This window comes from Tenebrio molitor, chromosome 5, assembly GCF_963966145.1.
Source record: "Tenebrio molitor chromosome 5, icTenMoli1.1, whole genome shotgun sequence".
Taxonomy (NCBI): Eukaryota; Metazoa; Arthropoda; class Insecta; order Coleoptera; family Tenebrionidae; genus Tenebrio; species Tenebrio molitor.
The window spans coordinates 16,795,919-16,823,834 of NC_091050.1; the positions used below are offsets into that span (position 1 = coordinate 16,795,919).

Sequence of the window (27,916 nt, forward strand, 5' to 3'; positions counted from 1 at the left end):
TACGTAGTTTTTTTCGAAATGAGAATAATTCCGCAAAATTCTCTCAATTTTTCATTTGGTAGAGATCGTTACCAGTCAGATTTCAAATTTACCGCACTTCTACCTGTCGAATAATGTGGAGTCACGTGACCCACGCTGGGCGCCATTTCTCCTTATAAACAACAACCGGGACGGTGTTTGTGTGTGTCTTTCATTATTTGCGTTAAATATAGACAATTAAAATGTCAGAAGTTGAAGCTGTGAGTGCTAATAATGCCGTAGGTGAAGAAAACAGTCAAGTAAGTAAAGTGAAAAGGTGTTTGATTAAAATTTCAACTTTCAACAATCCAGCAATGTGCACGTAATAGTGCAGTGTTTTTAGAATGTGACACTGTATGGTTAAACCCCTCGAATCGTTGCGTTGGCTATTACGAGACGCAACGGTGCTCACAGTCTAACCGGAAAGCGAGATCGTCATTATTTAAAGGAATTTCTTGTCGTCTTCAAAGTGAAAATTCACAATTTCCTGAAAATTTATAAACCGTCAGTTCTGAGTTGCCCCGTTGTACTGACATTTGCTCCATTTTGACAAGATTTCGGCCGATAATCGTTGCGATACATGTACACCATATTCCACCATGTTATGCTAAGACGTACGTGTCGATAGGTGTCTCACTCTTTCGAACGATTTTCGATCGCGAGTCACGTCGGGAATTGACGCACACGTTGTTTATGTTTTGGAGGGAAACTTTGAAAATTAATTTTCTTCTAATTGTCGGCGCAAATAGGACTGGCGACGATCATAAAGTGTTGTATTGTCATCAGTTAAATAATAATACGTTATTTATTTGTATTTGTAGTTGTAACTGCACAATATACCACTTCAGATACCAATGGGTTTATTTTTAAAATTAATTGAAAAAGGAACCACTGTAGACTGTTACCAAGTGCACTTGTTGTGTTGAGTGTTGATAAATGAAAAGTTACAGATTGGCTAGATCTCTTGAGAGTGTTTTATTTGTTTAATTTTTACCACAGAATGACAAAGGGGTGAAGTCAAGAAAATCGAAATCGCCTCGGCTGTCTACTAAAGAAGAGAACGAAGCGGTTGCGAAGGTAGCGAAAGAAGTGAATACTTTTGTAAAAATGAGTATTTTAACAAAAACGTAATTTTAGGGAGCTCATGTAGAAGTGGAGGGTCGCCGTATTACAAGGTCGGCGGCTAAAGGCGTGACGGCCACTCCACCTCCGCCAGCGAAGAAAGAACGTAAAAGCTCATCCGCCAAAGGGCGCGGACGCCCAAAGAAAGGTGCCCAGAACGCGGCGGACGAAAGCGATTCACAAAACGAGAGTAAAGATGTCACCATGACCGAGAATGAAAATCAGGCTAAAAACGACGATACCAAGAAAGAATCACAACCTGTGGAAAATAACACACACGAAGAAAAGGAAGAACTTGCAAATAATAACGCTGAAGTGTCTAAGGTAAATTTGCCGCGGAAGATAGATCAAATAAGAATTAATGTGGTGAGTTGCAGGACGTCGAGGCGACGGAGAACGGGGCGAAGGAAGACAGCGTTGACGCTTCAACCTCTGGTGACGACAAAAAGGAAGAAAGGAGCGAGACTTCTTCAGCAGAAGATGCGGCCAGACCAGCGACGGATGTGGCAGAACAGCCAGCTGAGTAAATTAAAGATTAAAAATTTGTTTTCGTTTATATTTGCGCAGTAGGTTATTGAACAATTGAATAATTGTAATTTTACCTAATATAACAAATTATTTTAAAGTTAATTTGTGATTTATAATATAATTATTCGGTAACAATTTTGTAATTAAAGTGAAGGGGGGTTGAGTTCGTGTATCTCAAATGATTACTCTGGACTGTTATGAGAGAATAATTCTTCAAATTTTTTAGATGAGAAAATCAGGTTTAAAAATTACTCTGGGCACCACCAAAAAAGTGCACGTTTGTTGTCTTGGTTGCATCAACAGTAATCGTTTGCGAAAGCGTCAACCGACCTACAATTAATTTTTTAATAAAAAGATAGCATAGGAAAGTACATATTCACATATGTACCTGAATCTCCCTGATCCTTGAATGTTTTGTCATTATCCACATTGTTTTATTGTGTTTTTCGTTAAAAACGTTTCAATAAATTCAGTTTCAACTATACTTTTATAGATTTGCCAATCGATGTATACATATTTTGATTTGATTAAACTTACTGAGTAGCGTTTTCTTAGATTTTTCTTTCTTTCGAATAATACACGTAATAATTATTATTCAACTGAAAACTGGGGGCACAGGACATTTTTTTTCTATTGTATTGCTAGTTATTGTGTTGTGTCCACAGAAAAATCGGTTATAAAAATTGTAAATATAAGTGTAAAATGTAAATATTAAAATATTTACATAATTTAGATTATTTTCTGTTTGCACTTGTATACTTAGTAACACTATTTGACAGCTATCCACCTTTAAAAAAATACTGTTTCATTTGTTTAATTGTTATGTTTCTGCAAAGGATTCAGAATAGACATTCAAAATTTTATCCAGTGATTATTAGATTAGTTATGATTTTTAATGTTTTATATAAAAAGGAAATAGTGCATTAGTTAAATGTCAAATATAATACCTAATATAATTTCATATTCGATTTGTAAAAGTAGTTTTGTGGGTATGTATGACTGATGCTATTTAAATTAATAAATAGGTATAAGAGAACAAAAAATTGTCTTAATTAAAATCGACCCAATTCTAGCAGTGTTGTTATCCAAAGATTTGCATGGTGGGGTTTTGATGGTCAAGTGAGCAATGCTGAAATTATTTATTTCCAATGAATATCATCAAATAACATTTTAAATATCTAAAACATACTTATATGTATATATATTATGTATATATCGGAAGAAATAACATCAAGATATCACTATAATTACTTATATTACAAATGTAACTCTTTACAAATACGAAAAAAAATATTGAAAAAAAAAATGTAGTAAAGTAAGCAATCTCAACATGTATAAACATTTGAATTTCTGTTTTGTGAATAATTTGTCGTTGTTTATACACGTCACCCTTGATTTGCTTATAAAAACACACAAAAATTTGAATATAATATTTTTTTATTTAATATCAATAGATGATCGTAACGCTTTCACGTTACATTACTTGGTTCGCGACGCATTTATCACAAAACCAACGATATGTTATTATCTTATAGGAAGAAATTACAGGAACATACTGGCATTAGGTGAAAACGAACCGATCAAAAGATGTACAGCAAGTGGCAACATGAAGACGCCTGTATTATTGTCATAAATCGAGAGGAGAATAGTCAGCAAAAGAATATTTATTTTATGATAAATGCGTTTGCACAATAATAAACAAAATAAAAGAAAATCCTTCATGCATTCTTTAAATCCAGGCACTGACGTATGTGAAATATTTTAATACATATTTTAATCAGTCCTGTGTATTTACAAAGGCGTGATTAATACAACAGAAATAAGAAGGTTAATAACAAGCTATCAACATTTAGGTACGTGCTTCTTTATACATTTTTGGGTATGTTTAGAACATTGTTGCAACACTTAGTTTTTTTTTGCTTTATTTTAAATTAAAATTATATACAAGAGATCAGTAAGCTCTTTTCGAATTGTATAATACAGAGATCATGTTTTCTCGTAGTGAGCGCATACTTGGTAAAATTGTCGTAAAATCAACGAACTGTTCGTACGAGTAGCAAATCAACGTTTACATATTTCATAATACTGATGAGTGTACATAATCAGCACATTTGTCGAGAAATCAAACTGTGCTTAAATGTTACATTTATTTTTTGGTACTAGAGTAAATTGTGCCGTATATTATCACCAGATTCAGTTTGTTTCCATGGTAAAAGTGACTTCCGCGTTTTGTAATGAAAATATTCGGTAGGTAGGTAAGACGCGATGCGGTAGAAATGTTGAGAAACCAGGCGAAATCAAAATCTGATGTTTAGGGTGTCGAGGGAAGACTTGGCAAGCTTAACGAAATTTGCACAACTCTAAAGTCAATGTTTGCACAACTCGAAAGTCAATGTAATCATGGACACACTCTTTATAATCTAAAAATTAATTTCAGCAGATTCTATCAGGAAATGTATGTTGTTAGAAGTCTGCATGAAAAATTTCGTATTTTTCTAATACAGGGTGTCCTTAGTGCAAAACCGGTTTCTGACTAAGTAAGTACATCACAACCTAATAATTTCACGATTAGTGTCAAATTAAATTAGTAGTAATCATGTACACCCTGTACATTTAGGCAACTTTGTAACAGATGTCTTAACAAGAATAGCGTAGGAAAAACAATAATTCCCTAGTTATCACCACTATTTACATATACTGAATGTTTGCGAACAAATACTAGAATCAACACAGTTAGTAAATCACTGTTTTAGTGTCTCACTCAGTAAATTTCAATAGATATGGTAAAATACGTGATGTGCTCTGGTCACAAGTAGAAAATTTTTCTCCCTTTACTCTAGACTAATTAATTATTTTTTAATAGTGTGCTCTCTGAATAGAATTTCAATTTGGAAAAACAGCCACACTGAATTATAAAAAAACAATCAAAATCCATGTCTGCAAAAAATAAATACCTATCTGTCGTTATTATGACAAAATGAATTCCTTGTAGCTATTTTTTTTTGAACGATCAAAAAGGACAGAGATGTAACCAAAAAACTGATCATTCGGCTACTTTACGGTGGAAGTTAAATATACTGCCACCAGAATGATATAAAATCGCACTACGTAATAAATTGCCCCAATTGCCCAATCTTACATATTCACCTCGAATAAAAATTTCCCGGAATAACGTACTAGTTCGAAATGCGTGTACAAGATTGCATTGGGTCAAGAATTTAGAAATTATCTTTCAATGCTTCTGCTTTAGAATGTAGTAATTAGCTGCTGTAATAGGTACGAAAAAATGATTCTAGCTTCTAGCTATTGAAAACATCAGTCCTGTTAATGTCCTTTTTCTTAACTATACGATATAACAACCATTTTTTTAAATAACAGAACAACAAATCTCGCTTTCTAAAATCTCACTAATCGTCCCATGTGGGAAATGCGTTAGGATCGCTGACGAAGAGATTAGAACCGGTTGTCGCGTTAGTTGGGTTGGATCTACTAATTACTGATCTCGTGTTATTAGTTTCTACGTTGTATTGTTGCTCTACTTGATATTGCTGCGTTTGAGTAGGTTGAGCCCAGGAGGGTTGGTGATCCCAATCGATTTTAGGATCCCAGTCGTACGTGGGTTGATCTTGACTGTCGGACAAATCGATTTAAACGTGGTAGGACGTCGTGATGTTACTCACCTGAAAATACTTTGCTCCGAGTTCTTAAATTTGGGTTTTTCGTGTTCAGTCACCGTTAATTCAATATTTTGATCTCCGTCGAAGCTTTCTTCTAGAGTACTATTTTTTATTCCGTAGTAGAAGTACATTATAAAACCCAAAGTCATCCAGATAGTGAAACGGACCAATGTAAGAATCGACAGTTTTAAAATTAAATAGATATTAACAGTAATCGCCACGGCCGGAACGAAAGGCAAACCTGGTGTCATGAACATCAAAGTGTTTCTGAAATTCGTCACAAATTTAACGGAGGAGCATCAAAATTATTCCAACAAACCTATTCTGTGGCTTTCGTGATATGACTAACAACACGGCAAGAATCGCAAACAAAAAAACAAAAAAGAAGAACGTTATTGTTCCGGACATGTGGTGCATGCCACACACTATTATTAGATCGAAAATAATTATCAACAAGTACAAGCAGCCGACCATTTTCATCACGAACATGCCAGATTCTTCGGTCGCTGGGCCGGTGTCGACCCAAGGAAAAATCGCCGGGCACAAATACGTGGCAGCCTTCAAAACTAAACTGTAATAACCGAATTAAATAGTCGTCAGGAAAGATTCTTTACCTGCAGCCTGCGTCCTATGTAACCTAAACTGGGTCCCACGGTGGATCCCACCACGCCTCCAGTACTCGTGGCGCTACCGGCTCCGTGTAAAGTTCCTGCAATATTAGGAAACTGTAGTGGTATTCAGTTCTGAAAGGTTCAAAAAAGCCCCACCGTAAAACTTATTTTCCGTTCGATCGGAGACCAAGAACTGGTCATCCCTCATAGAAAATTCTTCCTCTTGCTCATCCGCTCCGAACGTGTCGTCGCTATCTGGCGAGCTGAGAATCACACAAATGTATCCACTGATCGGCCAAAATTGGAATAGCTAACCTCCTTGTTACCCTCCTCACCATGACTCTTTGGGTGGTCTGTGAAGGAAGCGGTGAAGGTGATGGCGATGGAATTGGTGGGCCTAAATTGGCATCTATGGCCTGTTTGAGGGCGTCTGGATGCAACTGGTTACCGTACAGCGCTTGTCCGTTAGGATTTTGACTTAAACCTTCTTTAGTTGGAGATCCCCTCAACGGAGTTCTCAAACTTTGAGGTAACAACTCTACTAAATTTGTAGAGTGGGGTTGATATCTCAATATTAAGACACATGTTGAGACTAACGTATAAGCTAAAAGGGTGCCTATCGACATCATTTCTACGAGGGTTTCTAACCTTATAAAAAGAGCAGCCACACCTGCTGCCAAACCACTAACGAACGTAGCTAAAGCCGGGGTTCCCGTACTCGGCCATACTTGAGAGAATATCCTGAAATTGCAAAGTCGCCGAATTTGGAAAACCAATTTTTTTTTTATTCGACATACTTGAAAATTAATCCGTCTTGAGCCATTGCGTAAATAATTCTGGGCATCGGAAACATCGAACCGAACATGCTCACCGTAAGACCCGCCAAAGCTCCAACCGCTACGATGTATTTACATTTGTAAGCGTGCACTTGGCCGAACATTTCTACCAGCGCAGAATTTTCCTCCACCTCGTCGTATGGAACTGAAAAGCGACGTTTCAAACGAAGAACATAAGAAAATAACGATAGCTGTAAGCTGATTACGAACCGATTAACGTTAGCATCATCGAACTCGTAACGTAAGCTGTAAGGATGATTCCCAAACTTGTTATGATAGCAAGTGGGATTGATTTTTTAGGATTGGTGGCTTCTTCCCCCGTTGTTGCTATGATATCGAAACCTATGAAAGCGTAAAAACAAGTGGCAGCCCCGGTAAATACCTGAAATTGGAAGAAAATTTGGTGGATTGCGATTAAAAAGAAAAAATATTAGTTTGATCAAATGACCGATTAGTTAAAAATGTATTTATATGTATAGAAACTGATCAATTGGATATACAGGGTGTTTCTGAAATACGTGTGTTAATTTTAACCAGTGAAAGAACTCGCCAATTTATGAAACTTTTCTCTATAACATTTTGTAAAATTCGTAAAAGTATTCCAAGATTTTTTGCCCCACAATTTTTACCAAACAAGTCGTTTTGTGTGATTAACCATACCGGGACATTTTTTTAACTCTGAACATAGTCCATACATATTCCCTATGTTCAATTTTAAAAAACACAGATCAATGCATTGTGAGTTGCTATGCAACCAACTATACCGAACACCAGAGATTTTGAAATAATGTTAAAAAAATTTCGGATTGATGGAATTGGTCTATCATGTGATGCATTGGAAATGTCACGCACATTTCTAATGCTCTGATTGGCATAGAATAACTGCATTATGTGTATTTCTTCTTCAAACAACTTGACCATTTTGTTAAACTGTCAAGTACTTATTTTCGTTACCTTGGTTACGTGATTACATACATGCATTGACCTGTGTTTTTTAAAACTGAACATAGGGAATAAGTATGGGCTATGTTCAATGTTAAAAAAATGTCCCGGTATGCCGTTCACGATTGTTTTAAACACGCAGGGGGCCACGATATTTTTTTGTTAGATTGGCGTCAGGTCCTGTCATATGACGTTTCGTTATTAAATATTCGTCTTGTTGTCAATTCCCTAATTGATTTAATGTAATTCAATTATAACCTAAAATAGATTATTATGCTAAATCACAATATTGCCAACTAAAATGTCAGATTTTCATAGACGGTCCGAATTTGAAACAATCGTGAAGGGATAATAGTTTCTATTTTTTGTAACCATGAGAATCTTAATTTTGATTATTTATTTTTTTCTATAATAAGGCGGGTATACACCTTGATGGTTAATTTATTCCGAATTTTAAATCAATTTGTATTGCTTTTTTGTAAAAATGTTATAGAGAAAAGTTCCATGATTTGGCGCGTTCTTCCACTGGTTAAAATTAACACACGTATTTCTGAAACACCTTGTATGTACTTACTCCTGACCAGCCATTTGGTAGGAAACCGTCGTGTTTAGTCCAGTTATCGGTGTTTACGTAGAAGAGGCCAGCGGTCATCACAAACACCCAAACTGCCAGATTGATGGCGTTGAGGACGTTGTTGAATATGAGTGATTTTTTCACGCCGGCAGCTAGCAGGAGCATCATCAAGAGGTTTATTACAAAAGCCAGGCAATCCGGAGCCCTTCCTATAACGAAAAATACTATATTATACATTTAGGGTGAGAAATGTATCATTTTTCCTCGGGTTTCGCCCTCTGGTTACAAAGCACCGAGACATTTACTAATTGTAAAATTTTTAGTAGTCTGATAAATTTATAAAATTCCGTGAAAATTTATGTAAATAACTTTGTTTCCGAGTCCCCTAGTTATTTCCAGCAAAGAATAAGTATGGTATCCAAAGAGGAAATGCTGCTAGTGTTTTGGGAACTGTGGCCAAAAGCTCAGGACTTGAAGAAGTTTTTTATTTGTTTAAAATTTAGTTTATATAGGGTGTTTTCGAAGTTGAGGCGTTCCTTTTAACATGTGATAGTATGTGTTGTTCTAAAGAGTTTTAGCCAAAATCACCTTAGTAAAATGTGTACGGCAATGAAGGTACAATAAGTTTATTTTTTTGAAATTTTTGAAACCGGACCTGCTCAAATTTGCGCTAATTTGTTAGAAATCAGAATTGACAAAAAAATCAAATGAGTATGGACGTTAATCAAAAATACTGTCAGAGTTGTCATCATTAGTCGGAATGTTATCACCTTATCAGAATTCAGCTGCGGCGTCCAGAGAGTACGCAGAGCGATTTCTAGAAAAACACCATCCTGGGCCACGTCAGTTATTAATCTAGTACAGGGGAGAAATAGACAGGACCGGACTCAAAATTTTAAAAAACAATAAAAACATACAATTAATTATCTCCGTTAATACAAATATTTTACTAAGAAGATTTAGGCTAAAATTCTTAAGAATAATGTATAGTACCGCGTGTTACAAGGAACGCCTCAACTTCGAAAACACCCTGTATATCATATAAATATTATACAGTTCATATACAAAACTTTGTTTATGATAAAAGATGGATGTTGAACGCTTTCTGCAGAAGAACCTGAAGAAATAAATGAAGCAACAAATGTTGCGGTTTCAGTTTTCAAATTATAAGTTATAACTTCAATAAACGCAAAATTTCTTAAAATTTTCAATTTTTATTTGATTCATAATGAAAAATTAGACACCTGGGGAGTAATTTGTTATATCTGGCATGATTTTAGTGTCTTGAAAAAACTTTTTCACTTATCAGCTGTGCTTCAAACTAACGTGAGAAGCATTTTTATCGTAATATTTTACTGTTTCACTCACCAAACATTGTGGCGAGAAAGCTCTTCTCGATTGCCTCCCTGATTGCACCATTTGCTAGGGCATTAAAACAGGCGCTGAGGGCACAAGCACATGCCGACGTTCCTATCAAGTACTCAAGAATCATATTCCAACCAATCACGAAAGCTATAAATTCGCCGACTGTGACGTACGAATACATGTACGCCGAACCTGTGGTGTGTGGTACTCTTACACCAAACTCCGCATAGCATGCCCCTGGAAACGTCTGAATTTCTTAGAACATTATGACGCAAAGAAAAATAATCAATTGCTTTAATCAAGTGAAGAGAGACATTGTGTGGACAATGACAAATTTGGATTCTAGGCTAGGATCAAGAAGTGCACAACGGCGGTTTTAGTAATTAAATTATGACAGGTGTGTTATTAATTAATACGAGAATTAAATTTATTTCGGATTGTTGAGGAATCAACTGATGTCAAGGAAGTTTAAAAATGTGCTGTTTTGGTTTGCTTCTTTATAACGGGTGACTATTAAAATTTTCACTTGGAGTTGGCTTTGAACGAGTTTTTATTTTTTCTGTTACTTTAGACACACGCAAGAACGAACGACAAATGTCAGTCAGTACAATTGAAACATAACCAAATTAAGAGAAAAAACATTTATTGAAATGTCAAACTTGTCAGTGTCTAAGGTGCAACGGAAAACAAAGAATGATTCATAGCCAACCCTAAGTGAAAATTTTAATAGTCACCCGTTATTTATAATATTATCCGTTTATTAAACTCCCGCACTGTCAGTGTCAAATTTTTGAATTTTTTTTGGAGTGTACTATGGCGGACAAAAAATTTTGAACGACTTGTTATTTCTTTGACATATAAATGTAAAACTGGCTTTATGGTCAACTAACCTCATTTTTTATTTTTGCGTTTCTTGTCATGTCACCAGTGACAGATTAGTCAATGATAGATTAACACAAAAATTTTGGTGTGCCTATGTCGGCTCTCGAATGGTGAACGTGGATGAATCTTAATCGTTTCGTCTTTGCCGTCGAAATTGCGAAAGTCGCTGCAGCCCCTAGACTATCGAGTGGTGTAGAATGTAGATACGTACTATGCCGGCCAAAAAATTTTGGCCGTCATTGTCTGTCAATTATAAAAAAAAAATTGTAATCCGTACTTTATTGTCATCATGATTACCGTCTTGATTATGAACGTTATTTTTTGGGTAGTAAATTTCAAAACTAAAAATTATTTTGTCATTTCTACTACACAGAACGTTTACCTCAGATTATTTATGTACGATTGCTCTAATTTTGTTCATTCATGTCGAATTTTTGGAATATCTGAGCTTCAAACAGTTTAAATTGATTGTCAAACTGACAAGAATCGAAAGTGGGGTTACGATTCCTAAAGGTTTATTTAGACTTTACTTGAATGTCAAGAAAGTGACGGCCAAAATTTTTTGGCCGCCATAGTACTATCGCGGCCATCCAAAAGTGAACGTTTTTTTTTATAGTTTGATATTTACTTTAAATCATAGGCGTCCTAAAATGTCAAATTTTGACACTAACGATAAAAAAATTATTGAAACTATTTTTTTTTAATGCCACATCTCTCCGATGCAGACAGCTAGGGCTATTGCAAAGCTAGAAGAAAATTGGTCGTTGGCTGCTGTGGCGAGAGAATTACATTGCAGTAAGACTTGCATCTTCAATATAAAGAGGGGTTGGCAAGAAAACAGGCTTGAGAGGCCAATGCGAATAGGTGTTGGAAAGGTTTATTTACTCATGGCCTACTGAATCTGAACTGCGCTGCGCTTATTACGGCCGTAACAAAGCTCGGATTTTCAATGGAGCAATTGATTCCCCTAACCTCAAAAAATTCACCCTTAACCAACTCCATCTGTTAGCGAAATAGAAAAGAAAAATGTAATTTGAATTGAAATTATCCAATCACAATCACGTAACGTGTTTATTTTGTTAGGTTAACACTTTCTATTTTGTCATTTTGACGCGAAATAAATTTTCACGAATACGTTTCATGAACGTAAGAATACCTAATAATTACAATAATCAAATTATGAAACAAAATATTTATATATAAAATGGAATTGCAAAATCTGAAAATGGATAGAGCACAGTAGAAAAATTAAAAGTAAAACTATCTATCTGCAGGAAGACAATACCTTTCTCGTAAGTTTATAATTTTAGAACCTTCCTACTTGTGAGTTTATTCTGAATGGATTTCGTTTTTATGTAATCTGTTTTTTTTTATAAACAAATGTTTAAAATTGGTTTCATTACTAATTGGATAATAACTTTACAAATTTTATCTTTGTGTTTATCACAGGTAAATATGGAATTCTGTATTAAATGTGGATGCAAAGTAGTAACCAGTGGTTGACAAGGATTTTTTGGAATTAAATATGATAAAACTTGTGTGGCAATATTAGCCAAGTCTTTTAAAAGCCCCACAAATTTACAGACCCCACGGTCTTGAAGCCAAACTAATCGTAACAAGGGTCCTGGAGTTGCTGTAGATAATAAAGAAGAAACATGTATTACAGTGAAATGTTTCATTTAGTTTTTTTTTTATAATTTTATCAATTTTGGATTTGGTTTGGAGGTTGCTGGGAATTTGAAAATAACTGTTGTTATTTTCTCCACATGCAACGCACTATTTTCCCATGTTAGTACTTCAACCTTGATGAAATTCAAGGAAATTTAAATTATTGTGGCAATTTAGTTGATTTGTAGTTTAATATCTTTAAAGAGATGGCGCTAGTTAAGGGTAGATTTTTTGAGGTTAGCCGAATCAATCATTCAGCTAGTTTGTTACGGCCGTAATAAGCGCAGCGCAGTTCAGATTTAGTAGGCCATGATTTACTAAAGTTTACTTTCACTTTAATAATGTAATAATAATGAGAAATAATTAATCTCAGTCTCATTTTTATTATTACAACTTTTTATTATTAAAATAGTAACGCCTGCTGCACGAACGCCAATGAATACAGCCTGATTTAATCTAACGAAAAATACGGAAATTTTCGCAAGCTATCGTTCACTTTTGGATGGCCGCGATTGTACCTATCTAGTTCTTAGAGGTTTAGCATCAACACAAAATCAGGAATGTCTTCATCATAGATGAAACCAAATTTAGTTCTATTTACGTCAAGACAGAACGACCCAACAGGTTGTATTTTGATACGCAAATATCAAAAAATTCAAAGTACAGATCAATCCACAATACTAACAAATTATAACATTTATTTATTAAACTTAAAATTAAAAGTTTAAAATAAAAAAAAACTTTACAAATGAAACTGAAGAAGTCAATATTTGATCATTGCTTCATTTTGTTGTACAACCAAGAGCAATCTATTCCTCATGGACACGCACAGATTTCGGTGATAGTTCGGGGGTGCCTCGTTCTGTTCCACGGAAGACACCCGCCTTCTTCCAGAACCTGGACGCCGAACCACCGTCCCAGTGTGTTCCCACTTCCGCATAATGGCATGGATAGTGCCCTTCGATAACCCTAAATTCGTCTAAATTTGCCCATACGACATACCCCTCTGGTGAAGGGTTACTATTTTGGCTTTAGTAAATTCAGATACGGCTGGCATTGTATCACTAAATTATTATTATAAACTTGATAGACGTTTACTTCAAACCGTCAATTTTTCGATTTAATTTATAAACGTCATAATAACAGTAAAGGGCAGCTTACAATTTTTTGATATGTCAAAATTTGATCGTTCAAAATTTTTTGTCCGCCATAGTACCTATAGTGAGATACATTTTCAGTTGCCTGTACACAAAATCTAGTTATAAAAACGTCAACAAGAAAAGTATGGTTATGTTAATGGAGTTAATTCTCTTCTTTCCAAACAATAATTAACAATAGCCTGCTTCTCTCTGGCCGTTAACAGTATTCTTTTACATTTCATATCTTCTTCTTGTTCGTAAGTAATACTTTGAATGAAAAAAAGCGAATTTATTCAACTTAACTTCAAATTTGAAATTTCAAATTTTTGGGCCAACGTTAAAGTAAAAATTACTAGTCTCAGAACGGCAGTGCGGCAACTTGCAAACACTTTGACAGTGCGGAAGTTTAGTAAATGGATAGTATACAGCACAGAGTATACAGTGCCTTTTTTGAACGCTGGCCATAGGGATTTACATGCTAAAAAGTTTAGGGTCTGTTAATGAGCTTTTTAGTACGAATTTTTAAGTGAAATTTGGTAAGATATTAGATTAGTATTTTATAAATCAATTTCAGTTCGGCCCATCGTACAAAACAAAATAATCACGGAATTAGAGCAAAAATACCTAGGACCTAGGTTTCCTACAACACAAAAAAGACACGTGAGTCCATTTGGAAGCAATTCTCAAGGCTGCTTTCATTTGTTATATTATATCGCTGGGATCACTAGTGGTATTACCGATACAATTTCCACGAGTGGGAATATTCGGTCCAATTTTTCGAAACCATGGTAACAAATGTGTAAAATTGTGTTTTTATTGGTCAATTTTTAACAAATGACAGCAGGAGAATGGAATAGTCATTTCATAAATTGTTCAAATTGTCTTCCACAGGCTGCAAGACAGTAACTAAGACGATCATAAAAAGATTGTCTAACATTTTGTAACTGTCTAACGATTATAAAACCTTCTGGGCGAGAAATAATGTAATAAATAAAAAGTACTTTTTTTAATTATCCGTAATTATTTTATTCTGTAGTATAACATAAATTTAAATTGATTTATAAAATACTAATCTAATATTCTGCCAAATTTCACTTAAAAATTCCTGCTAAAAAGCTTATTAACACGATCCAAAGTTTTTATCATGTAAATCCCTATGGCCAGCGTTAAAAAAAGGCACTGTATAGGCGAAAAACTATCAATTATATTGTAATTGTAAAATAAAGATTCACCCAATTTTTATTTTTTTAGAGAAAAGGGCTCAAGTATTCTATTCACAAACTGTTATTGTAAAGAAATTGTCCTTTTTACTCGAAATAGACATATTCTAAACTCGTTTTCTAAGTTCTAAACAAGACGGAGATGTATTTTTTGAGGCGATTGAACTGTGTAAGTAGTTTGTACGAGTTAGTCCCTAGAGACCTATTCCTGTCTGTGACTCTGTGCATACTCGTATATCTGCCTCACGGACGGACGACGCGAATCTATTTTTTATAGTTTAACCAAATAGGTTCGCCAAAGAGAACAAAATCAAAGTAAACTTCGAATTTTGCCTTGTCAAATTATTTACCTACATTGAAGCGACATTTTTATTGGCAGCAGTTTTAATTATTGCGAGTATTTTATAGACATAATCTTCGTTTCAACTTGTGTCACCTACCTGAAAATATGCTAGCTACTGCTGCTATGATAAAGCTAATGACCACACCAGGTCCAGCGACGTTTTTCGCGACCATCCCGGCTACTAGGTACATTCCTGTACCTACACAGCTTCCCACTCCCAGGGATGTCAGATCCAATGTCGTTAAGCATTTCTGTAACAAAAGTCATTGTGTTTTAATAAGAAATAAGAAAGTTGATGAAACTATTGATTGAAAATTGTTTTAATTTCACTCGTTATAATCTTACTACTGCTTCATACTAACTTACCGTGAGCTTTTGTTTACGATCATCGGTCCTAGCAGATCTACTTTGTTCTTGTAAACTTTCGACATTTTTCGTTCTAATAAGTTTGCTGAAAAGGATCAGACCATCCCTGCGAAGTGTTTCACGATCCACCGACCACGCACCCACCTTCATGCTGTAAAACGACATAAAAGTTTAATGCAACGTGAATTTATACATTTATATTTAAACAGAGATATTTGCATCAAAATTCAGAAACGTGAGAGTTTTTTAAAGTAATGACGCAGATGTGCATGAAGTTATATCTTTCAGTTTGTAAATGTAATCAAATATATTTTATTGTAGAATATTACATTAAGATAATAGAATAGCACATTACTACGAGGTTACCTCCTTTGGTGCTGAATACTTGATCTTTATTATTTTCTCTTCGATTTTCTAGTTACAAATTTAACATTTATTTATTTTGTTGCCAACTGGGATTTCGCGAAATGGGCGAAAAATCCGAAAAAATCGGCCAGTATGTTAAAATACATATAGCAGTTTGCGTTTATAATTCTGCCAAGTTTTGTTATGATAACTTAAAAAATGAACCGTAAACGAGAGGTACTAGTGATCTCGTTGACATCCTGTAGACATCAAAAAGTGCAATAAGGAAAATAAGTTAATTTGTAACAAAGAACTTATTAATTTGATGTCACATCTACTTTTGTATTCATAAATCTAATCTTATCCAAAGAAGTCGTTATCGTAGTTCTTTTTTCCTTGCCGTAGTGTCGACAAGGTTCCCAGCGCATCCACCATTTTTAATCCACAAAATAAGTTACGAAGCACGCAAACTGATTTTTAATAAATGCTTTCAAGATGAATAAAAAGAATTAAACTAGTGTCAGCATTAATGCGTACAAACATCTTTTTATTATACCTGAATCATAATCCTTGTTTTTGACATTAAAATGTGTGTAAAAAAGGGTCTTTAAAACACTAAAGCTGTAAATGTTGCTTAGGTAACAACAAATTCACCTACATTTTGAACAATGATAAATACACTTGCATACACAATTTATAACAAATATACAGGGCAACCAAACAACAACAATTGACCATTTCTATATCACAGATTACTTCGGAAAAGGTATTTCAATTTACTTTTTTTGTTATAATTTTCAGATTGTAGTGCAGGTAGAACAAAAAACAGCGTATAAAACACGTTTATAAAGGCTTTTAAAGCACTTGCGACGTTAAAAGCACTCCGCTACGCGTCGTGCTCTTAAACTCGTGGCGAGTGCTGTAAAGGCTTCCTTATAAACTTGTATCATAATATACTATTCTACAATTGTTTTGATTTGCCATCATTACTCCCTAAATCCATAAAATAATAGTTATTTATGCAACAAGTGAGTAAAGTAATACTTTTTTTATCCGCCGAGTAAAAAAAAAGTTACTTTACTAACGAGTTGCATACAAAATTTTTTTGGCGCCCGTAAGTTTAGATAACAATTTTTTCGACACTCTCAAAATTTGAAAATTTTCTCCTGTGTGAACTCGTGGACCTTTAAAACGTTCGTTTTACTCGCATTTTAAATTGGCCCACTCATGCCAAAAAAATCCCAATTTACATATGATCCCGTTAAAAAAACTACTAATTAAGAATGAAAAATTTTATAATTGCGTTAAAAAATGACAGGCTACGCCACTTTTTTTAACGCAAAATGCGTGCAAAAATGAACAGCTATGGCACTTTTTTTAACGCTTCTTGACAGATTTAAAAATCACATATTTTATGAACGCAAACGAATGAAAAAACTTGCATTTTTTTTGACTGACGTTAAAAATAGTTATTTTTGTATTAAGTGCGCAAAATGATTGTTTTTTGTTGGGGCATGAGGATGAGTTTTTGGTCGAGACTTCAAACTCATTCGAATGCGCCAACAAAACAATCATCTTTCGCACGAAATACAAACACTATTTTTTCTATAACCGCATTTTAAAATTTCTGAATTTTTTAATTTTCGTAAAATTTTCCTTGGATGCTTAATATTTGTCAAAAAGTTTCCTTGGATGCTAAAATATCGCGCGTTCAAATTAAATCCTGGGCTGAGCAGGCGTTGGAAACCGTCAATTGTTGTGCTTTTTTAAAGCGTAGATTAATTGGAGCATCTAAAATTTAGAGCCAAAAAAATCTTTCTTTTTTCTTTCTTTGCAATGTTTTACGAATAACTTAACGATTCCCATTCTCGAAGCAAATATCTAAGGATACCCTTTGCTGAAAACAAACATGTTCAATTATGTCCCGATTAAACATAAACAAATGTCATTCATGTCAAACGGCGGGAAATTCAAACTTTACACTGTTCTAAACGATTTAATTTTTCCAACGGCTACTCAGCCCAGGATTTCACTTGAACGTGCGATATAACTATTTTAGCATCCAAGGAAACTTTCTGACAAATATTTTTTCGCTATCAAAAATGACATACTTTACGACTTGATAACGATGCATAAATGTCACGTTTTTTTGACGGTTGTAGAAAAAATAATATGTATATTGAGTATGTATTTTGTTTTTTGCTAAAATGATAAGTAACGACTAAAAACACAATGAAAAGTTTGACTAGGAAGAGTTTAACTTCACTTGTAGATAAAATAATATGTAATTTAAAGCCGTCTATACAGTCTGACAAGAGCAGTGAATGAAGCTGGTAAAATTTTGAACATCATCACAAAGTCTGGCTTGGACGAAGTAATTATCTGCAAGGCCCAGAGATATTCCAATATTGGCAATTTTCCCAACACAATGAAGAACTAGGTTGGTGTTTAATATTCCATTTCCGTTGAAGCGATTTCAATTTTCACTCATTCACTTGGTGAGCATGATAAGTTCCATTTGTATTGTGGTGTTCAAGAAATCCTTCGACCACATGTCTGTAATTTCTAAAACGAGCTGGGTAAAACAAGGATGTAATATAAATATCAATATAAGTAACAAAAAATTTTTAAATTAAACACACACCGCATGCAAGATAGTGGGATTATTCAGGTGTTACACACTTATTTTGTTCTGAGCTATTAAATCAGCGGAAAAAAGAACTGTTTTATTATCAAAATGTCCATTTTATTCGCAAATGGTGTGCCGCCACAGTAAACAATCAAACTGAGCATTGTGTGAGAATATACGTGAGTCAGTTCTTTGGTTTTATGTATTGCGATAAATAAACATTTAGCATGTTTGCTATTATCTTTATGTCTACTACTGAAGATCAAACAAAGGCGGTTTGCAGTGTACATAGCGATCAATACTGACAAACGTACAAAACAAAAAGTTAAATAATCATAAATTTGATTATGTGGCGTCGATAAATTGTGGTCGTTTAGATGCGTTTAGTGCAGTTTAAAAATCAAAAAACATTCATGAATGAAATGAACCTGTAGGGACGCACTAACATGATATTACAGGTTGTGGCGTCGGAGTTTCGACTTACAACCAGTTGCTTGCCAGGTCAAATCGATGTCGATGCGCAACTACATTGTTGATTAATTTGAAAGCTATTTTTGTCACTCTTATTTAGTAAATGATACAAACACCCAATATAATGTTATTCATTCTGAACTTTACATCTTAAATAATTCAGTTATTACATAGAAAAGTAAATATAGCAATAAATTACTAGAGACGAATATAGAAAAATGGTCAGTAAAAAAAGTGAAAAAACTTTTTCCCGACATCGCTTATGAAAATGATACTTTCATCACTCAGTTTAGTCAGGAAAATAGGCGTTTGCATCACTAGTGAGGAAAGTAAACTCACTAGTGAGGAAATAGTATATTAAAACATGAGTTTTATGAAACTTATATTAAGACACGAGTCAGATTTGCAGCACGACTGCTGCAAGCAGGAGTGCCTGTAAATGACGAGTGCTTTTAAGTTTTATAAAACGGATTTTTTATGCTATTTTTTCTAATTTGCATATTAAATACATCTTTTTTTACAAATAAAATCAATTTTTGTAATTTAGGGAATTTTGTGACAGTTGGTAACACATTTATTTCATGGTTAACATTTAAAGTAAAATTCTAAATTTGAATCTAGACTAAACATAATTGTCATTTTTCGCAAGTGACATTGCAATTAAAGATTATCTAGAAATGCCGCAAATAGAGAATAAATACCAGAATCAATTTGCTGCCGGCAATGTCTGTTACCAACTGAAAATATGTAGTTCCTAGATTTCGGATGTGTTAATAGCTGTGTTAATAGCTTATGCGTTAACAGCTTTGTTAAAACAGCAAATTAGAAAAATTTATTTAACAATCTACTACATTAACAATCTACTACCTACTTATTAATATAAAAATTTTAAACACTGTTATTTGCATTAATTGAAACTCCAGATCCGGAAGATTCAAAAAATAGGGGAGTAAAATAATTATAAAGAAATTTAAAATTGAGACCTATTTTCATAAGCGACGTTGGAAAAAATAGTATACACAATTTGTGATCAAAGTGCGATTTTTCAACTCGCAATACTATTCTCACTCGCTGGCGCTCGTGAGTATATCATGTATTGCTCGTTGAAAAATCAGGCACTTTCATCACTTATAGTGTAATATACTATTTTTTTTGAGTAAAGAAGTTTATACAGGGCAGGTCACGTAAGGCATATTTCTGAATTTATTTTGTACGCAACCAAAAATACTAATGACGGTGACCACTTGATACCCTTTTTAATGTGATTTAATTTAGTAATCAACGTAGGTTGCACAGTTAACGTGGATATTTGTTTTTTGATTTAAAAAACACAAAACATAGTTAGCTGTGCAGTTTCGTAAATTTTGACATAAACGTCATTCGGTTGATTAAATGAAATTGTGAAAAAACGAGTTTTTGGGAAAACGTTTACGAGTATTGTCTGCATAAACGCGTAACGGCATTTTTATTACATTCGCCATAAATCAGGATCACGTCTGTTTTCTCATTCTTCGAATACCTACATTTTAATAGTCGTACTTTAACTCTTTCGTAAATGTCGACATGGATTCATAATTTCTTTTTAAAAGAATACGATATTTAAAATAGCCATGTTAACTTTGGGAATGTATTGTGGATTGCATTTTCAATTCCGCCGGGCTCACTATCCCTATATATTTAATAAATAAATACATAGTTAGAAAGGCGTGTATAGAAGATTCAAGAAACTCCTGGATTCCTAGATTTACGTTATGTTTTGCTTTTAAAGACTTTTAAAGCAAAATATGTATAGGAACTACGAAGTCAAGTAATCGAATAACGTCTATAAAGAAATATCCAAATAAAAGCGCAAACTAAAAACAAGTAACAAAACCAACCACAGTTCGTCTTGAAAATTCTTAATTTTCGATTTTTAATAAAATATATTTGACAATATTAAACCAACTAACCTGGTAATACAAAAATAACTAGTGAATTAATCAACCTAAAATATTTAAGTATTTTTCTACTTCGGTGTCACAACGAGCATTTTGTGACACTGAAAACATTTTCACAAAGATCAATTTTATAGCATCGTTTCTAATGATTATTGAATGTGGGGTTGGTATTGATAGTAAATTTCAGTGTTAAACGTGATGTCATTTGAACCTGAATCCATATTTTGGATCAAAATAAACTACCGAGCGATCATTTAAAAAATAAATCGAGTTTGCTTTGGAGCCTATGCTATAGCATGGGTTGCCATAGGTAACACGCCGACTCGATTTATTTTTTAATTGATCGCACCGTATTAAGGGGGTAGATTATTAGAGGTATTTTCATATTTGGTGACGGAAACAAAAGAGTGACAAATGTCACAAAAATGTATTGTCAGTGTCAAATTTCTCGTAAACGCCGTAAAAAGGAATGTCTAGGTAAATTTAAATTTTCGCTAAATAAATTGAAAAAACAAATTCTAAGGAAACCAATTTTTGTCAGTGCTTCAAAAGGAAAAGTATTACAAATTATTTCTCTAGTTCGACGATGAATAACTTTCTTATTGCCAATTTGCTGCATTTATGTTGAAATCACGAACGTCTTTGAGAAATTTGACACTGACAATACAAATTTGTGACATTTCTCAGTCTTTTGTTTCCGCCGCCAAATATGAAAATATCTCTATTATAACAACACTTGGGAGACAATTTGAAATTTAATTTTTAATGAAATAACATTGCTTCGTCAATAAATTAATGAAGCCGAAGTAGAAAAATAGCATGTTACACTCGTTTCACAAGACATGTTATCGAACTTGTTCCTTTAGATTTAGAGCACTATCTCGATCGACAATAGACTGTCTTGTGCAACTCGTAAGTATAACAATATACTTGCACCGTTTTGGCTCAAAGCGAATATAAAAAACGTCATGATATATTCGCAAAAATTATACACATGAATTTTAGCAGTTAAATTCAATTTATTAAAGGATACACAACCACATTACATTTATAAACCAGAAAGTTGTTTAAAAAATGACAATTACAAATTATATTTTGATCGCACAGTTTTAACTGACATTCACATTCAGCATAACAGACCAGACATTATTATTTTAAATAAACAACAAAAGCAAGCATATCTTTTAGATATAGCTGTTCCAAATTCACACAATATAACACAGACATATAATACAAAAATTAATAATTATTTAGAACTCTCCGTTGCTATGAGAAATCTTTGGTGTTTAGAAAAAATGTCGATTTTACCATTTATAATTTCAGCAACAGGAATAGTACCGCAATCTCTTTTTAAAAATTTAAAATTTTTGGACTTAGAGAACACATTGGTGGTTGAAATTCAAAAAGGTATATTATTATACTCATGTCACATCGTGAGGAAATTCCTTAACATTGACACAGAACATAAAACACAAAAAAGTCAAAATGTGGAGGCGAGACGCCGGTAATTATGTTGATAAGCACTGCACTATTACTTGATAGTATTATCCGTAATAGTGTATGTACTCCGGCAAAATTGCCGTGCCGCCGGGTGGAGGTGGGATAGTGAAGTACTATTTTATATCAAGGACGCGAAATCGTTCTTTAACGTACCGAGAGAAAAATTGTCGCCGAGGCGCTTGCGGCCGAGACAATCAATTTCAAGGGTGTTAAAGGATTTCGCGGCCAAAGTGTGTGCAACCGAAAATTTGTAATTATAATATGAGCAAGTAAAATTTACTTCACTGTCAATAAATATAAAGTGGGCTTACATGTCGGCATGTCGCTACAGAAATGACATAAGTAAATAAAACAATTCATTTTGAAAAAAATTGTAGAAATGTCGGAAGAAAATTGCGATGTTTTAGTTCCATGTACTCCTCCACAGTTAAAAAATATTATAAATTGTGCAATGTCTAATTTAATAGCTGGAAAATTAAAACGGCAGTATAGGCCGTGCCAAACCCAAATAACCAGCACCTGTTGAATTAAGTTGGTGAAAACAAAATTACACTAAGTGTATAATGGCAATTTTGATATTACTAAAATGCTAGACCAATCAAATCTATGTACACAACGTTGCCGGTTGATTTTCTGGGTAGAATGCAGTGTTGGTTGGTTATTTGGTTTTGGCAAAGACTATAGGTATGAAAAATGTTACAGTGACTTTAGAGACTGGTGTAACAAGAAGAATGTGAAAACGGTGTCGAAAAGTTTGTATTGGCTTATTTATTGGAAACATGAAAAATATTGAAAAGCTCAAGTTTATGGAGCACGTATTCAATGCTGAACATACGGGATAGCATTGATAGCATTAACTTCGTTAGAAGTTTTTGAAGTTGGTACATTTTTTGAAAAAAAGAATCAGTTGGGTATCAGGCGAAAAAGTCTAAGGCATTGACACGAAACTAGATTACTTTATTTTTAGAAAAAACTAGTGATGAAAATTATTATTTATTGCGGAAGGTAAATGTCAAGTTCTGTATGATATGTGGTATCATCTGCCCCTTTCTGGGTTATTTTAATCATAGGAATATCAGGGGTCATGCGAAGAGACGAATTAACCAAAAAGTCTATTGATGATATTCAGGATGAAAATTCTGTACTAATAGTGACCGTCCCTGACACAAAAACTGGCATAAATCGAACTTTAACTGTCACCAATCCAGATTTTGTAAGATTACACCGCAAACATGCAGATACACATGTTGTAAGTGTGATAATAAATTATTTCTAAAAGTTCATCTTACAATGTTTATTGAATTCAATTTAAAACTCAAAACAAAACAAAACATAGAAGATCTGATTTGTATCAAATATTAAAATGACATGTACTTCAACGGCCGTCCGAAATTGGATTTCGCTGCCTGTTTTCGGTACCCGAAGTGCTCATTTCGCGTACGGTTGCACACAAAAAAATATTCTTTTGAGCTTGCTTTTTAAGATGACAATATACACCTAAAAACGACTTCGTGGAAGCTTTATTTGTAAATCTTTTTATATATTTTGATAAACAATTTTTTTCAATTTCCAGTGATTCCTTCGATTACGATGTATCATGCTCACTAAGTACTTTCTTGTTCTCTTCGTAATGTAATTTTTTTTATGTTACGTGAAAGAGATTCCTCGACTATTTTTCTATCAGGAAAGATGTACTTATGTTATTGAAGGTGTTTTGCATTTTAAAAGTTATTGTTGTAAACAATTTTCGGCTATAATTATAACTAGTGGTATGATTATTATCGATGATATTATGAGTGAAATTGAGCTGGAGATTTCACGAGTTCGAAAGACGAGTGAAATGTCCTGCTTCAATTTCACGAATTTAATATCATCGATGATTAATCATACCACCTATTATATTCGATGAGACAATATAATGAACGAAATACAAAATTATTCATTTATTTGTCAAACTGACAAATTTATTTCAATCAAAAATCGTAACGACGAAAGTAAATAAGATAATAATTTTTTTGTTTTTTTATTATCGCTGTGATAGCCATGCAACTAAGGACTTTACGCGTTTTCATTGGATCATTCATGATCACGTGATACATGATACATTTTATGTTAGTGTTACCAAAATTGAAAGTAGTTTTAAATTTATTTTGCAGACTATACAAACATTTTCGACGCCAAATCAGATGAAAAAAAAAATTGAAAAAACACCTAGACTCTCAGAAGAGATAGTAGTTTATTTAACGAGTTCGTGTGTAAATTGGGCTTTTTTTGGCATGAGTGGGCCAGTTTAAAACGTGAGTGAAACGAGCGTTTTAAAGGCCCACGAGTGCCAAAAAAAGGCCCAATTAACACAAGAACGAGTTGAATACAACGTTTTTTTATTCGACGAGCCCCTTAAAGGCTCCAAATCGCTAAAAATCTTTAAAATTAGCTTGACGTTTCGTTTTGACAAGTTGTAACATTTATCAAAATCCGCTCACACAGGAGAAATTTCTCAAATTCTCACAGTGTCATTATTTTTGACATATTTCAGAAATGTATTATATACAGGATGGTTTTAAAATAAGTTTGAAAAAAAAACCGGTAATTGGTGATGATGAGAAGAAGTCATTGACAAAAAAATTTTCTTTAAAATTTTTTTTTTCGTTTTCGAGATACAAATGATTGAAAATTTGGTCAAAATTGCTAGTACGCTGCTGAGTGAAAGGTGATTACCTGATTATCTTGGTAATTTAGCAACAAAAATAATCAAAGTTGCCCGTCAGTCACAAACGCAACCTTAGTCCTCTCGATCATTTCCATAGAAACATTTACAAAGCAGTTTGCCTGCACCTACGACTTTATTGTGGAGTTGATGTAACAATGGTTGCTACTGAAGTGAATAAATTCGGACAAATTTTCCCTATTCATAGGCGTTGGATATACAAGGTAATCTCCATCCTTTTGATTTCACCTCCAAAAGTCATTTACGCAGAATTATTTTGTGTCAAGGATACTCCACATTTTTTTCCAAACTTATTTCAGAATCACCCTGTATAGTTCACAATCATGTTCATTTCTTAGCGTAATCGATGATGTTCTTAAAAAATTGAATTACCATTGTGTTTAGTTTAAAAATGCTTTTTGAAAAATAAATATTTCTTGTTTCAAGTTCAGATTTGATGTGAAAGAAGTAAAGAACAGTTCGTCTCCAAAACTAAACGATTAAGTTTTAGTTACGAGTACTTTGCAGTTAGTTTTATTTATATTTATTATATTTATGGTATGAGAGGAGTAGTTAAAATTGTAAAACTCGATTGATCTACGTACACATATAATCTGTTGTAAATCTCTTTTTATGCAAACAACAGGATTCTTCAAAATTGAATTGCTGTATGTAACTAAATACCGTATTCACCAAACTTTTGCACTTGCGCCGTATTGATTTTATTATCCATGCGTAGTCACGCATTTACAATGTGGTTGTTCTCGTTGCCACTCTCGTTTTGCTTTAAGTTTAATATCTGGCCATCACTATATTATTTACAAGATATTAGGGACTTCCGAATATCTATGCAAAATCATACATACATACAAGTTGTACACGTGGAGTGCAACAATTTCACATTTAGGGTTTGTTTAGTCAAAATTAGATTTTTATCACAGCTTCGTCATATTTAATATTTTAAAAATACACTGTAAATTCATCGTGATGTGTACGAGTTAGATAAAACCAAAAATTATTTGTTACGTTCATTAAGGTCAAATTTAATTGTACATAACTATTAAAATTATAGTTAATGTTGATGAATAATTAATTTTGTTGAACTTCGGTTTCAACATTTAAAGAACAACTTAGTCAATAAAGACAGCAAAAATACTTCCAAAACGTACCAACACTAAAGACCAAACTTATTTAATAACGAACAGACGGACGTTGCTTGATGCCACATCAAGAGTGTGAGGTGAACGATTAGCTTTGCAATATATTGTGAAACATGTGCAATTTTGAGCTTGCCAGCTCGTTTTTCTTTAACGGTATCCCTCAACTGGTGTGTTAACGATAACTACTACATACTACTCTAATTTATTATGATGTACTCGTAGATATTACGTTTTCAATTATCGATTCTTTTTTTTTACGCAAAAAAAAAGTTTTCTGAATTGCGAAAGAAATTTTAATATCCAAATTGCTTTGATATCACTGACGTCAAATAGTCTAGCCTATCTTGTGATTAATTTCTTGGTATTTACCTCACTGTATTTAGACACTTTGTCTCTGTAATATTGTTCTTTTCGTTGGTAATAGCTTCTGGGTGCAGCAGGAAAAGAAAAATCATAATCGCTCTGGACGTTTTTAATTTTCGATTATTTTTTTCTTCCCGTTATGTTTTTTTTTTGATTATAGATATCTTTTTGAAGGTGAAAGATCAGCTCATCTGTTGCGTAATAACTGTTAAGAATCTTTAAAACCTTGCTGTCCATGTATTCCTAATTGTTTAATTTATTGCATGTTTGTAAATATTTACAAAGATAAAATTTGTAGCGCATTCAAAGTTTTGTGGGGTTCACAAAATGGTGAAGGCGCCGGGACCACACAACGGTTTGTCCATTGAATGTTGAGATAGCAATCGGCAAATAAATCACATTCACGTCAGAAAGGTTTAATTCGATTAAAGAGCAACAGTAGTCTCAAAAATGACCAGCAAAAGTTTGGTATTAGTTTCTTCACAGAGAAATAACACAAGCGTAGACTTCTGAAGTTCTGAGTAGATAAATGGCTTTAAATCAGCATCAGCTGAAATCGTTCAGGCATCGATTTTCTTAATACGCGATTTATATTCTTTCCTTTAGTAAAGCCTTAAATTGGAAGTAAATTTTTTGTCGCTGGTGAGCTACAAGTTTAATCAAATAGTCAATTACTTACAAATGTAACAGTGATTACTTTATATTTTGGCAGTTACGAAAATAGTCCTCGTAAAAGGCTTATTAGTGACGCAATCTGAAATAGTGAACCTGCTTTTAAGCTGTAATTTCGAATCAATAAGTACCACAGAGTTGTTTATTACATAGATTGGTTTTTCGGAAGTGTTGCCATTTAAATATTTTAAGAGTTTTTTTTTTTATATAGGTATAGTGCACGTAAACATTATTTTGAAATGATCTGTTTTGTTCTGTTAACTAAATAACTTATCTTTTAGTTATTTTAAACAAAAAAGAATTGATTAGATAACTGGTAACAAGATTTGAAGTTGGTGAGAGATCTTAAGCATAGCTATAATAAACACGTGCAGAACCCACTTTTATGTCATTCTTCCAGTTATAATTTAAAAATTTAAACTTGAAAGATGACAGATTTGAAAGTTTTCACAATAAAATGGCTAAAACGTTAATGCGTGTTGTAATCGAATGGCGTCTCTTTTAATTAGAACGTCGCTGTCTTTTTGTGGCGTCAGAAGTACAGTGCGGTTCAATTTAAACATGTCATCGTTTGCTGCTTTTCCCACGTATCATTTAACTTGGTATTAGAATTGTGCATAGCAATACTCACTCTTTGCGTTGACTACAATTTCCTACCAGCAGTCACACTAAAAATTTCACATTTTCATTTATGGACTCGTTTGACAAATCAAAATATCGCAGTCTTGGCACATAATTAAACACGAGTATTATATGGAAACTCGTTTCTTGATTGGAAGCTCTTTCTCGAGCTTTCGATTCGTTACTGAAGCTTTGTCCCGCTGCTGGTCGCTATCGACCA

General features: G+C 33.6%; 2 protein-coding genes across 2 annotated transcripts; one reads left to right on the plus strand and one right to left on the minus strand.

Annotated features, from left to right (window-relative positions):
• Nucleotides 1-117: 117 nt before the first annotated feature.
• On the plus strand, nucleotides 118-2,216 carry LOC138132300 (nucleolar protein 58-like). The gene is made up of 4 exons (XM_069049773.1): nucleotides 118-278; nucleotides 1,018-1,095; nucleotides 1,156-1,464; nucleotides 1,518-2,216. Exons 1-4 carry the CDS (start codon nucleotides 222-224, stop codon nucleotides 1,665-1,667), a joined length of 594 nt encoding a protein of 197 aa, XP_068905874.1. The 5' UTR covers nucleotides 118-221; the 3' UTR covers nucleotides 1,668-2,216.
• On the minus strand, nucleotides 1,878-27,909 carry LOC138132288 (solute carrier family 7 member 14). The gene is made up of 13 exons (XM_069049753.1): nucleotides 27,707-27,909; nucleotides 15,292-15,442; nucleotides 15,023-15,176; nucleotides 9,677-9,910; nucleotides 8,309-8,517; nucleotides 7,003-7,174; nucleotides 6,754-6,937; nucleotides 6,272-6,697; nucleotides 6,113-6,219; nucleotides 5,960-6,054; nucleotides 5,665-5,903; nucleotides 5,349-5,612; nucleotides 1,878-5,298 (listed from the first exon to the last, which is right to left on the minus strand). The coding sequence occupies exons 2-13, from the start codon at nucleotides 15,439-15,441 to the stop codon at nucleotides 5,076-5,078; spliced, it is 2,457 nt and encodes an 818-aa protein (XP_068905854.1). The 5' UTR covers nucleotide 15,442; nucleotides 27,707-27,909; the 3' UTR covers nucleotides 1,878-5,075.
• Between the last annotated feature and the right edge of the window lie 7 nt (nucleotides 27,910-27,916).

Excerpts from the sequence above, each read along its gene's own strand:
- LOC138132300 (XM_069049773.1), top strand. The coding sequence starts at position 222 with ATGTCAGAAGTTGAAGCTGTGAGTGCTAATAATGCCGTAGGTGAAGAA. Across the intron at positions 279-1,017 it reads TAGGTGAAGAAAACAGTCAA|AATGACAAAGGGGTGAAGTC; the intron begins GTAAGTAAAGTG and ends TTTTTACCACAG. Across the intron at positions 1,465-1,517 it reads ATAACGCTGAAGTGTCTAAG|GACGTCGAGGCGACGGAGAA; the intron begins GTAAATTTGCCG and ends GGTGAGTTGCAG.
- LOC138132288 (XM_069049753.1), bottom strand. The coding sequence starts at position 15,441 with ATGAAGGTGGGTGCGTGGTCGGTGGATCGTGAAACACTTCGCAGGGAT. Across the intron at positions 15,177-15,291 it reads ATCGTAAACAAAAGCTCACG|AAATGCTTAACGACATTGGA; the intron begins GTAAGTTAGTAT and ends CTTTTGTTACAG. Across the intron at positions 5,613-5,664 it reads TCACGAAAGCCACAGAATAG|AAACACTTTGATGTTCATGA; the intron begins GTTTGTTGGAAT and ends GACGAATTTCAG.